This window comes from Suricata suricatta, chromosome 5 (assembly GCF_006229205.1).
Source record: "Suricata suricatta isolate VVHF042 chromosome 5, meerkat_22Aug2017_6uvM2_HiC, whole genome shotgun sequence".
Taxonomy (NCBI): domain Eukaryota; kingdom Metazoa; phylum Chordata; class Mammalia; order Carnivora; family Herpestidae; genus Suricata; species Suricata suricatta.
The window spans coordinates 59,864,734-59,877,716 of NC_043704.1; the positions used below are offsets into that span (position 1 = coordinate 59,864,734).

The window sequence follows — 12,983 nt, forward strand, 5'->3', positions numbered from 1 at the left end:
TTATATGGAAACCAATTTGACAATAAACTATTAAAAAATTAAATTAAATTAAATTAAATTAAAATGAAAAGAATTAAAACAGAGGAACCCTAAGGCTTCCACAGAGAAAAAGTAGGTCAAGTACAGAGAAATAAAAGTTAGATATTATATCAGACATCTCAACCACAACATCAGATGCTAAAATTCAATGGAGCAATGCCCTTGATTTCTCAGGGGATAGGATCATGGACCTAGAATTCTGAATCTAGACAAATTATCAACCAAGTATAATAGAAAAGTAAAAATATTCTCAAATTTTTAAGAGCTTAGGGTTTAACTTCTATGTACCCATGTTGATGATTTCTTTCAAAAACTTGAGGGAGAAAACCAAAGAAGAAGAAATGACATCCAAGAAATAGGAGATGCAATCCAGGAGTGTAATGTTAGCAATTCCCAAGATAAGAGGCATGCAGCAGGCCAAGCGAGCAATCAGTCAACACTGGACCAGGAATGAAGAGCTTCGGGAAAGTATCTCTGGGATGAATATGGATTCCATGCCACAAACACTATAACTAAAGAACCAGAAGATGTTATTCACATGTAAAGCACATTATTCTTGTGTGAACAAGAGGATAAAAGTAATATGAAACTCCAGGCAAAACAAAAACTGAGTAAATAATATATCATAAATACAGAGCAAACTTAAAGATTCTGAGCAACTGAAGTAGAATAAAGACATTCACACCCATACCCCTCCACACACACACACAAATTCACTTTGACCTTCATAAGAACTTTTTCCCTCCTGTGGCATAAGGATTGGTAGTAACAATGGATCACAAAACAAAAAATAATTGTCATTTGTTTTCAACTTTCAGTACCCATCTCTAGACAAGACACAGAAGACGTTGGTAATGGAACAACATAATTGTTACCAAACATGATCCTGTAAAAGGAAAGGTCGGCTGACTGAAGGTGGGGAGTGGAAGCAAAGGAGAGCCAGAGAGGGGAGCCTGTATGCTCATCTTACATAGTGGAAAGCTGAGAGGTACTGCCTCAAGTTAACCCAGAAGAAATAAGTATTTGAAATCACAAAGTGAAACAGAAGAATTAAAAACTAAAATGTAATCATCCAAATTAGAAAAGGAAAGTAGGTGTTAATGTTAACTTAAACCCTCTTCTTTAATATGGGGCACCTGGGTGGCTCAGTCGGTTAGGCGTCTGACTTCAGTTCAGGTCCTGATCTCACCATCCATGAGATGGAGTCCTGCATCAGGCCCTGCGCCGGACAGCTCAGCCTTTGGAGCCTGCTTTGGATTCTGTGTCTCCCTCTCTCTCTCTCTCTGCCCATCCCCTGCTCATGCTCTATCTCTCCCAAAAATAAAAACATAAAAAAAATTTTTTAAACCCTCTTCTTTAATGAGAGTCTATAACTACTGTGTAAAGCTGACATCTAAGAAATATAAAAATATTTTATTTTAATTATGGAGACCACCGCGAGATAAGCAGAAATCAAACTGGAAAAAAATGATTCCCTCTTAGGGCAGGCCTAAACATGAAACAGGAAGAGACCTTAGTATCTGCTTTTCATTAAGCACATGGAAATATAAATTAGACTTAGTACTTGAAAATGAATGGGCAATGGGAAAATGAAAACAGCATAATATACTACTCTTTCAAAAAGTGTGGCTGTAAAAGAAAGTAGAAGTCAATTAGTAGCTAAAGGAAAATATCTATGATGGGAAATTCTAGAGTGATACTGTCCATTATGATAGCCTCTGGCCATATGCAGCTATTTCAATTCAAATTCAAATTAATTAAAGTTAAACAAAATTAATAATTCAGTTCTTCAGTAACATTACCCTCATTTCCAGGCTCAACAGCCCCCTGAGGCTAGTGGCTGCCATAGCCAGTGGAGCAGACACAGAACATTTTCATCATTACAGAAAGTTCTATGGGACACAGTTGTTCCAGAGCACAACTAAATGCTGATAAAGGGCCCTATGTATCTCCCACCTTTATTTACACGTTCAGTTTAACTGAACAATTCCTTACATGTGAGCATTCTAAACAAATGCTGAACACTATGATGATAAAACTTCACCAAGCATACACATTCAAAGGTTAGTCTATCTGCACACAGTAAAAGACATGTATAGCGTCATTTTCAGTGCAAACCTACTAATAACAGTGTTGTCTATAACAGTCCCCAAATAACTTACTTTAGTAAACATTTAGCATATTTGTAATCAGAATAAAAATATTTACTGTAATTATTTCTTTAAAAGAACTTCAAGCTATTTTGCTATCGCCAATGGAAAATAGTCTCTCAAAAAAGATCATCAGACAAGCTTATTAATACCACGTAAACATTTGAAAGATTACATTAAGGGATGAAAATCTAACCTCAACAGAAATCAGAATTGAAATCCTATTTCCTAAATCTAGCCAGAGTGAATACTACTCTCTAGCCTCTTAAGAGGAAATACCAAATCACGGAATCATAGAGCTCAAGGAACACTAAAGATAAAAGAAAAATCTTTCCTTTTAGAGCTAAGAAAATGAAATGCAGAAAAGGTTAGTATCTTAGCGTGCCTCACAGCTGTCACTGGATGGGCCAAGACTCCAGCACTTCTGCCTCTCAGCCTAGCACTGTCTCCCTATGCCACAAAGATCCGACAGATTCTACATCACATACTAAATGCCCAAACAAATTCTACAACGGTACGGATTTATCATTTCCTTTAACCTTTATGGCTTCTTCCTGTCCTTTATTGAAAAGAAAATATAGAAAGTCTGACAAAATTTTTAAGTCCTAATGACAGTAAAAGCTATTGTTGTGGGGGTGCATGGGTGGCTCAGACAGTTAAACATCATACTCTTGATTTCAGCTCAAGTCACGATCTCAGGGTTCATGAGTTCGAGCCCAGTGCTGGTCTCTGCACTGTCAGTTCACGGATTCTCTCTGACCTTCCCTCACTGGTGCTTGCTCGCACTCTCTTTCTCTCTCTCAGTCAATTCACTCTCTCTCAAAATAAATAAACTCCAAAAGAGTTACTCTGTTCCCCTATTTAAGAATGTAAACACTCTTTTTAAAGAAATAAAAATGTAGCCAAATCAGGGCTGAATAATATTTTTCTAAAAACACTGGAGGAGAGTACTTTTCTGATTAAAGGACTAGCTGAAAAAAGAGGCTATAGTTCCAGAAAAATGCACAGGTGGACAAGTAAATATAATCTTCTAAACAATGAAGTACTCCATGGAACTTCTGAAGACCATCCATGAGTCCCCCAAGGTAAGAATCTCTGAGCTAAGGATTAACACTAAATTTTAAAATTTTTATTCTAAACTCTATATATGTCCTGCAAAAAATGGCTCTAAAGCTATTTTCATTATAATTTTTCAATATTTATGAAAATTTTCATTATTTATAATTTTCATTATAAAATTATCTCAACTGACTAATAAGCTAAAATCTTTAAATGAGAAAGAGGTTACTAACCACATCTGAATTACAAAATCTTTCAAGTCACAGTTCTTACCCTTCTTCGGTTAAACTTTCATTACTCTCTGGAGTATAATCTCCTCTTGCTTCTTACCCCTTCCTATGTTCCTGGACCATAGGGAACAGAGGATTTCCCTTACTCCACATTTTAATGCTGAGGACTTTGATCCTTTGATCTGATTTAATATTTACAATGTCTAATAGATACATAATGAAATTCAGCATGATATTTCACCCCTGTTGTAACACACATGATAGAAACAATCCTGAAAAATCCTACTTCATCTTAAAGGTTATGTGTAGCAATCAACAGCTTTCAGAATTCAGTTTATCAGGTAACAATGGATACAACATGTTACATATAAAAAAGCATAAAGGCATAAAAAAAGCAACGGGCACACCCTCTTGAAGAAGCCTGCTCACCGTCCTGCAAGGGAGAGAATTCGGAGCTGCTCTTCTGCCTGGGTGGTGTTAATAACACAGCTGGCTCAAATACATGTGCCAGAAAACCGCTGGCCAGATTCGCACTGTCCGCGGGGGCTGGCACCTGAGACAGTTTAACAGGCAGGTCTTCCTGTGCGAATGCAGTCACTTCCTCCCCTCGGAACAACAATGGCACGGGTACATCAGCATTTACAGCAGGGCCCTCTGAAGAAGAAGAGAGGCTATTAGCACTTAAAGAAACCATGGACACACTGCAGGTGTTTATATTACATGCATTTCCATAGAAGGCAAAAATCATATGGACCCTAGAGCCTTCATTTTTTTTTAATTTTTTTTAACATTTATTCATTTTTGAGAGGGATGGGGAGGGGCAGAAAGACAGGAAGACACAGAATCCGAAGCAGGCTCCAGGCTCTGAGCTGTCAGCACAGAGCCTGATGCGGGGCTCGAACCCACGAGCAGTGAGATCATAACCTGAGGTGAAGTTGGACACTTAGCTGGCTGAGCCACCCAGGCGCCCTGAGCCTTCACTTTCCAGGCCATAGCCTCCTTAGCTGGAACTGACAGCACTGGGAAGAGGCCGATTTTGAGAAAAGCACTGGCAGCCCGTAGCCTGTGAGACCTGCCCTAGCCACTGAGTTTACCTCACGCAAGTCGAATGTTAGTCAGCCACTTCTTAGAATCCCTAAACGCATAAAACACTCTCCACACACAGACGCTCCTCAAGATATTACTTAGAAGCAAAAAATAAGAAGAAGCCTAAATGTCCTATTCACTCTATGGCATATGATGGTCCACAAAGTGAAGAAAGGCTTTCAAACATCAGAATCTCTAAGACTCAGTATTTCTTTTTCCTTCCGAGCCCATCCATCTCCTCTCCCCGAGCCTGGTGCAGTGATGAAAAGTGCTGGCACCAAAGCCCCACTGGTCTAGGAAGCAAGTTCTGCTACTTTCAGTTGTTTGACCTTGCTAAGGTACCAATTCTCTCTAAGCCTTGGTTTTCTCATCGAGAAAATGGGGATAACAATGATACTCACTTCATAAGACTATTATGAGGAGTAAACGTGATAACACATGTAAAACACTCAAAAAGCGCCTGGCATACAGCAAATACCCAATAAGTATTAGCTGAAAATAGCAGTGGCCATGGTCATGGTGACAGTGCTGCCTATGTACAAAGAGCCGATGACTCCACGGAAGTTTACGGTTTTGTTGACTCCATCCGTGTTTTAATACCAACCTAGGGTAATAAGACCACACCCACCTGGACTGTCTATAATGTGCCTGTTCATGGATCCCCTTCCTGATGCCTGACTTTCTTCGTTGCTCTTTATCACAGGACAGCTCTTCATGGCATGTGTGAGCGATATCAGTTGCTCATCTGTTGTGACCATGTACTGCTGAAGCCTCGCCTAGAGAAAAGAGAATGAAATAACATCACTGGCATATCAGACATCAAACCATCACCTAGATATGTATAACCAACCACATCACTATCTTAAATAGTCTAGGAACTCGGAACTTTCATTCAAACACTAATATAGTGCCTTTGTAATACCGAACACATAATCATACATATTTTAAAAGTCCCATGGTAGAAGAATGGTTAAATGTATCACAGAATATTATTAATTAATAAATACAATGCTACAATAATAAGGATTATTTTTTTTCAGGGCTTTTGATTTATAAAACCTCTTTATATAGATGGTATCAACTGACTCAAACTACTCCAAGAGGCAGGTAGATCAGGTGGAGGAAATTTAACAGAATTTTGTACGAGCATTTAAACTGATAAATGTAATCCTATAAGGGTTTATAGTGATGTATATAAAATAATGTTAAGAGAAAATATATACAGAGATAAGAGACATTATACACATATAGAGACATATATATCCAAGATGTACAGACATTTGATAAAAATCATAGATGGCCAGAAGCCAGAAGTATTATTGGCAGGACTAGTGAAAGATGTCTACTAAACAATTTCATATCAGCCCAATTTTCCCCCAAATTCCACACTCCTCTCCAATGGACCGCTCAGCAGCTCCAGCTAGAACTCACACATGTATGAATCTAAATATCCGCTCAACACCCCCACCTCATCACTCTAAATGTTCAGCATAACTTTGTGATCATCCTTGACTCTTCTCTGACATCCTCTCGGCCCATATCAGCAAATCTTACTGCTTGCCTTCAAAATATATTCATAATTTAGTTCTTTTTCACAATTTCTCCCACTTCCAACCTAGACCAGGCTGCCATGTCTCACCCGGATTATTTCACTAACTCCTGTCTGTAACGTTCTGCTTCCGTGTTTGACCACCCAGAGTCTAGTTCTATACTGTTCCCCAAAAGGTTTGAAGTACTTTGGGCTCTAGAGTAAACTAGACATCTTAAATTTTTGAGGAAAACACTGCTGCTCAACATGTCAGGCACCAGTGAACTACTAGCTTGAGGTGGTGCACAGCTTCCATATTAGATCAAAATATATTTCTTTTGATAATGGCATATCTTCATGAAGTTGGTTTGTCAGTAGCTGCTATGATAAAAAGCCACAGTACATAAAAATTACTGTGAAATAGGAAATAAGAATGACAATATCCAAAATGATTCCAAGCTTTGAGAAGCTGTACAGTACCCAACAGGTAGACATATCCTATCAGTAAATAATTGTGGCTATTTAATCATGAATACAAATATAACTTTTTCTATCAATATTTTGATATTTTGCGGTTTTTCCCCCAAACAGCATCTAAGTTACTAAAACATAACTGCTTACTAACTAGTTTGAGCCTGCTTAATAAAGGAAACTGTCGGGTATTTCTTTTGGCCTACGGGTGTCCTGAGACAGTGGGGGCACCGTGGACTGAGAAAGGGCGGTGATCTCTGATCTAGTCTCCACACACCCACCCACAGGGATCGTTGTAAAACCTCAATCACGTCCTATCTCTTCTCTCCTCAAAACTCTTCGGTGGGGTCCCCTCTCACCCAGCATAAAAGCCCAAATTCTTACCCAGCCCACAAGCCCACATGACCCAGCTTATCTATCGGCTCCTGTGTCCTACTACTCCCCCTTCCCCACACTCGACTCCAGCCACTTTGGTCCGCATGCTTCTGAGCTCCACAGGCACTTGCACCTAACGACCGCTGTGCCTGCTATTCTTCTGCCTGGACTGCTCTTCTCTTAGCTACCAGCACACTCGCTCCCTCACTTCCTTCGGGCCTTCCTCAGACACGCATGACCCACTCCCATTACAATTCCAGACCCTACGTACTTCCTATGCCTCTTACCTGGTTTATTCTTCTTTACACTACGTACCACCATCTAACTTAATAATATACTTCACTTTTTTCTTCAGGATTTATTTGGAATATAAACTCCACGAGGGCAAAGATTTCTTCTTTGTTCACTACTGTGCTTCCTACACCTAGAACAGTGCTAGGCCCAAATCAATAAAGATTTGAGCCAATTAGTACATTTAAACACCATTCATTTTCCCAAGAGAACTGAAGCCCTATGTTCATGCAAATACTTGTATATGAATGTTCATAGCAGCATTTTTCACTCATAATATACAAAAAGGTCGAAACTCAAAAATTTGTCACTTCATGAATGGAGAAGCAACATGCAGTATATCCATATAATGGAAGACTAGTGGACAATAAAAAGTAATGAACTACTGACACATGCTACCACATAGATAAGCTCTGAAAACATTATGCTAGGTGAAAAAAATCAGATACAAAAGATCACAAGTTACATGATTCCATTTATATGAAATACCACATTGGGCAAATCTATAGAAATGGAGTAGAGAGTAATATCTAAAGAATATCAAAATGGGATAAATGAAGACTGCAGCATTAAGGCAGTAAGATTTCCTAGAAGAAATACTGTGTAACTTTACGTTTTTTGGTTTTGTTTTTTGAGATAGATAGCACACACGAGCAGGGGAGGGACAGAGAGGAGAGAGGGAGAGAGAGAGAATCCAAGCAGGCTCTGTGCTGTCAGCATAGAGCCTGACACAAGGTTCAATCTCACAACTGTGAGATCACAACCTAAGTCAAAATCAGGAGTCAGATGTTTCACTAACTGAGCCACCCAGGTGTCCTCTGTATAAGAGTTTAAAGTAAAATAAATAAATAAATAAATAAAGCAATTATCCAGACAAGCAACAAAGAGGACTTATGTAATAAATCTGAAGATACTGCAAAGAATTTTAAATGGCATATCATTACAGGAAGCTTCCTCAAATGGTATCCTCTGCTATTTTGAAATTAAAAGTAGCTATCCTAACACTTTTTTATTTCACATTTTGGATAAACTACTATAATATTGGTAGTTACCATTTAAATGTAGATTCTGTCTTCTTCACTAAATAGTATGTTTCTTAAAGAGACAGTAGACTTATTCTATATGTATTTGAAGTTCAAGTTTCTACTATAGTACCTCCAATATAATAAATGTTCAATAAAAGCTACCATTGATGATAATAAAGAAGTGAGAGGTAAGCACATCAGCATAACAAAACCAAAGGCAACCAGAAGAGAATCTTATAGACTCTTAGTCGTTTTATGCTACTAAACACAGAAAAGTTTGGGATTTCATCTAAGTACCTGGGTCGCAGTATTTTCTTCTCTGAGAAGAAGAATTTCAGCTGTAAGAGCATCAATGAGCTCTCGGTGATCACCCAGCATCTGTTCCAGTTGCTGCCTTGTCTCTACTTCTTTACGCAGCTGGAGCTCACTCTACAAAAAAATCAACTTCCATCAAAACTCCCAACAGCAGCATCAAATATTGAAAAGTTTCTACTCAGAGCTGTCAAAAAAAAGTAATTACAAAGTATATATTAAGTGACAGTAATGAGAATGAAATATTTTTATTAAAAGGTTTGTATTTCATTAAAATGAAATGCTGTATCCTTTTCCCTTCTTTAAATAGAACACAATAAACAGAATGGTATGCAGCATTAAATGACTACAATTTTTGCAGAATCAAGTGGACAGGAAGTACATATACGTATTGCTTGAATACACACAGAGCATCTCTAGAAGGACACACTCACACTGGTAATCAGAGCTGGCTCTGAGGAAGCAGACCCATTATATGGAAGTTAAGGGTGGGAATTAGGGGGCACTTGGGTGGCTCAGTCGATTAAGTGTCAGACTTCGACTCAGGGCATGGTCTCACTCAGGGCTTGTGGGTTTGAGCCTTGTGTCGGGCTCTGTGATGACAGCTCAGAGCCTGGAGCCTGCTTTGGATTCTGTGTCTTCATCTCTCTCTGCCCCTCCCCTTCTTGTGCTCTCTCTCTCTCTCAAAACTAAATAAGCATTAAAAAAAAAAAAAGGTGGGAATTAGAATTTTCATCCATATCTGTTTCTTTGAATTTCATACCATGGGAATGCAACACCAATTCAAACATTAAGTTGGTTAAAATAAAATTAAAAATAAATAACAGGCTTATTAAATGGTTTAACTTCAGAAAGCAAGTGATTAGCTAAAAAGTATATGTATGCTTCTAAACTTGTAATACTTTCAGAGAGCCAAAAGTATACTTCTGGAGACTCCTAACCTAAGGGTGGAAGAATGTAAAGACTCTCCTAAGTCTGACCAGACAATAAATATTTCACTAAAAAGCAATTTTAGGAGGACACCTCCAAAGAAATTGGAACATCTGAATTAGAGTGATGAAGCAACAATTTTAATAAAATTTCCTTGAACATTTTTTGTTGTATTTGTTTAACAAATTTAAATGTATAAAAAATAACAGTTTAAATAGATTTTTTGAAAGATGAATGTACAGCTAACTCTAATTCCATAGCATCCTGAAGACTGATTATTCACAAATGAACTAAAAAAAAAATTCCTGCTAAGTTTATAAATTGTCACAATAACGAAATATCTCCCACTTCAGACACTGACGCAAAGCCCAAGTCAGTCACAAAGATAACATGAAGAATTTTCCCCATCTGCATGTCTAGATTACAAGGATGGCGCTCTCTAAACTCAACTAAAGTGGAAGTAGGAAGCAGAAATAGCATTAGAAGGAGGACACATTGAGGGGCGCCCGGGTGGCTCAGTCAGTTAAGCAGTCGGCTTCAGTTCAGGTCACCATCTCACGGTTCATGGGTTCTGTGCTGACAGCTCAGAGCCTGGAGCCTGCTTCAGATTCTGTGTCTCCCTCTCTCTCTGACCCTCCCCTGCTCATGCTCTGTTTCTGTCTCAATAATAAATAAAACATTAAAAAAAAAGAGGACACATTGAATAGTTCTATTGAATCTAATACTTCCATATAATAATGTTCAATATCAGAATAAGACATGATTTTATTTATAGCAGACTAACCCTTCTAATTGTTTTACTAAAGCTCATATTAAAACCAACCTCACTTAGCTGACCATGTATCAGCATACTACATGATTCATAAATCAGCATGCAGAGGAAAATTAAGAATATTAAACTTCACTGCAGATAATCTAAAGCTGAGGTATTTTAAACAAAGCTATTCAAATTTGACTACATTTCATTTGGAGATTGCAATAAATTTAGAGCAAAACAAAACAAAACAAAACAAAACAAAAAAACAAGAAAACAACCCGGAACATGTCTGGCAGCTCTCTGAAGAGGACACTCAAATCACCTCTTGCTCTTACCTCTTTAAGGTAGCGAACCAGGCGGCAGAGGGAGCCCACCAGCGACAGCGTGAAGCCCGTAAGCCCCTGGCTACTCTGCAGGCCCTTGACCTCACGTCCTGTACACCGTTCATATTCTTCCATTTCATGTTCCACTTCATCTATCATGTGTTTGAGGACATCCAGGCTGGAATTACTGCTACTAGGTAAGTCTGTGGAGGCCGTGCTAGCTGTTAGCATGTTCTGCTTCTGCTTGGAAGGAGCATGAGAATCCAGTTTTCCTTTCGCTGATAATGAGAGAAGTCATTCTATTATAAGACCAGAACTATTATACCAGAAAGCTACTAGAAAAACCTTTGACTGTGATTCACAATTTATAAAAGTTTTTTTAATGTTATTTATTTATTTCGAGAGAAGGAGATAGCACAAGTGGGGGAGAGGCAAAGAGAGAGAGGAGAGAGAAAAAAATCCCTGGCAGGCTCTATGTTGTCAGCACAGAGCCAATATGGGGCTTGATCTCATGAAACCATGAGATCATGACCTGAGCTGAGATTAAGAGTTGGACACTTAACCAACTTATCTACCCACATGTCCCTGTAAAAGGTTGTTATAGAGTTATCACCATTTTTTTCCTAAAAATCCAGACAGGTTTACACTATCTATAATGAACACACTAGAACCACCTTTCTACAGAGTTACATGGCATAAAACATTTCTTCTTCTTCTTTTTTTTTTTTTTTTTTGGCGAAAAACATTTCTTAGCCACCATTCAACAAAGTCTTAGTTATTTGCTCCAACTGGATGAGTATAAGGGAGGAGACTTTACTAAGAGATTAAGGAGGTTGTATCAAGTTACGTGTTTACTAATTCGTCTTTGCAAACTGAGGGACCGAACCTTTATTTAACAACTGTTTTTGCTTCCTTGAGTTCAGTACTTGTCCCACAACATAGCTTGAGTCTAGAGTCTCCGTAGATTCTTCAGATTGAAGCCTCGTGTGGATTCTCTTGACAGCTTTGGTAGCATTCAGAGCAGCTAAAAGAAAAAGTATTTCCAAAAGAAATTCTAGTGAACAACAAAAAAGTTTTAAGTATCCAATTAACGGATCGATCAGTATCTTATTCAATTAGGTAAAGACAGTCAAGACAAGTAACATTGCTTTAAAAGCTACTATGCTTAAGAAAGAACACACTGAGACAAGTCACTATTCTGAGAGAAATAAGACCATAGGGGAGCAAACCTTTTTGTTCCCCTGATGGAGGAGCAGATGATGGAGTTTCTGGAGGGGTTATTACTTGTGACTGTGTTGTTATTTTCTGCTGAATATCCATCCACAGCTTTTGAATTAACTCAGAATTATCTTCCTTTAGTTGGTGGAGGAACCTATTAATTATGGGACAACAAGCTACATTAGAGTTAATAAATGCCATCATTTAAACTCTTCAAATGCTTACATGTTTGACTGATGGAACTTTTAGTACTTCATAATCAAAGGAAAAATATAATTTCCTTAACTGATAAGACAGATGACTAAAATGTCTTTTTAGTGTTAGAAGAAATCATTCCATCCTCCTCCCAGTTTCCTACCTACATGGCTCCTAACCACAGAAGCAATTTGCTCCTTCTGGACTTCTGTGGTATGGGCCCCATCCTCCTCTCTCTTTCCCAGAGAAAATACATGGCTTGGTTTTTTTCTGGTTTCTCCCTCCTGTGAAGACTACCCTCAGGACACAGTGTCTGCTTATCACTGAGGTAAAGTGACTGCAGCAGCCTCTGCCCTGAGACTGTAAGGCCCTCCTCAGGTCACGCTGACCCTAATGAAAAATTACGAACCATTGTTTCACTCTCCAGCCCTTCTGCTTGAACAATCAAAAGTTGGGAAATTGAGCTCTGGGAGTCCTGAGATGTAACCCATAATTTATAACTTAAAGGTTAACTTGTTTTCTAAGATACTATTCCCAGATCCCACCCTTTAACCGCAAAGTTCTTGCTTTTGTGCACATCCCCTTAGAACCTGTGATTGGTCACTTCAAATTTCTCCTAAGACAAAGAACTCTAAAATTGATAGGTCTCTACCAAATCTTACATTTGTGTGTCAAAATATGAATGACCACTATAGAATGCTGTAAACTATGATTGGTTAACTAAATGATGACTTACTTTGTCTTGCCAAAGCCCTTAAAAACCCTGAGCTCCTGCTTGGCGGGGCTCGCTCCTGAGGACTTGCCAACACTCGGGAGGGCCGTTTGGCCGAACTAAAATAAACCCATTCACCATCTCCTTTAGTGTCCGTGGGTTTCACTCTAGGTGACTCACTTCAGGAAGGAAAGGTCTAACAACTCTGGGAGCAGGGCAGAGGTAGGGCTGCAGTACAGGGAGATAGAGAACTAAGCCTTTCACTATAATCATCTTTGACAT

General features: G+C 38.6%; 1 protein-coding gene across 3 annotated transcripts in view; it reads right to left on the reverse strand.

The window, feature by feature from the left end:
- Positions 1-12,983, reverse strand: part of SPICE1 (spindle and centriole associated protein 1) — a 67,087-nt gene that overhangs the window by 12,325 nt on the left and 41,779 nt on the right. For all 3 annotated transcript variants that reach the window (XM_029939294.1, XM_029939295.1, XM_029939296.1), the window contains 6 exons: positions 11,806-11,948; positions 11,463-11,600; positions 10,589-10,854; positions 8,552-8,683; positions 5,193-5,340; positions 3,908-4,132 (listed from right to left, as the gene is read on the reverse strand). In XM_029939294.1, the coding sequence (XP_029795154.1) occupies positions 3,908-4,132; positions 5,193-5,340; positions 8,552-8,683; positions 10,589-10,854; positions 11,463-11,600; positions 11,806-11,948 (1,052 nt within the window). The remainder of the gene's footprint in view (positions 1-3,907; positions 4,133-5,192; positions 5,341-8,551; positions 8,684-10,588; positions 10,855-11,462; positions 11,601-11,805; positions 11,949-12,983) is intronic.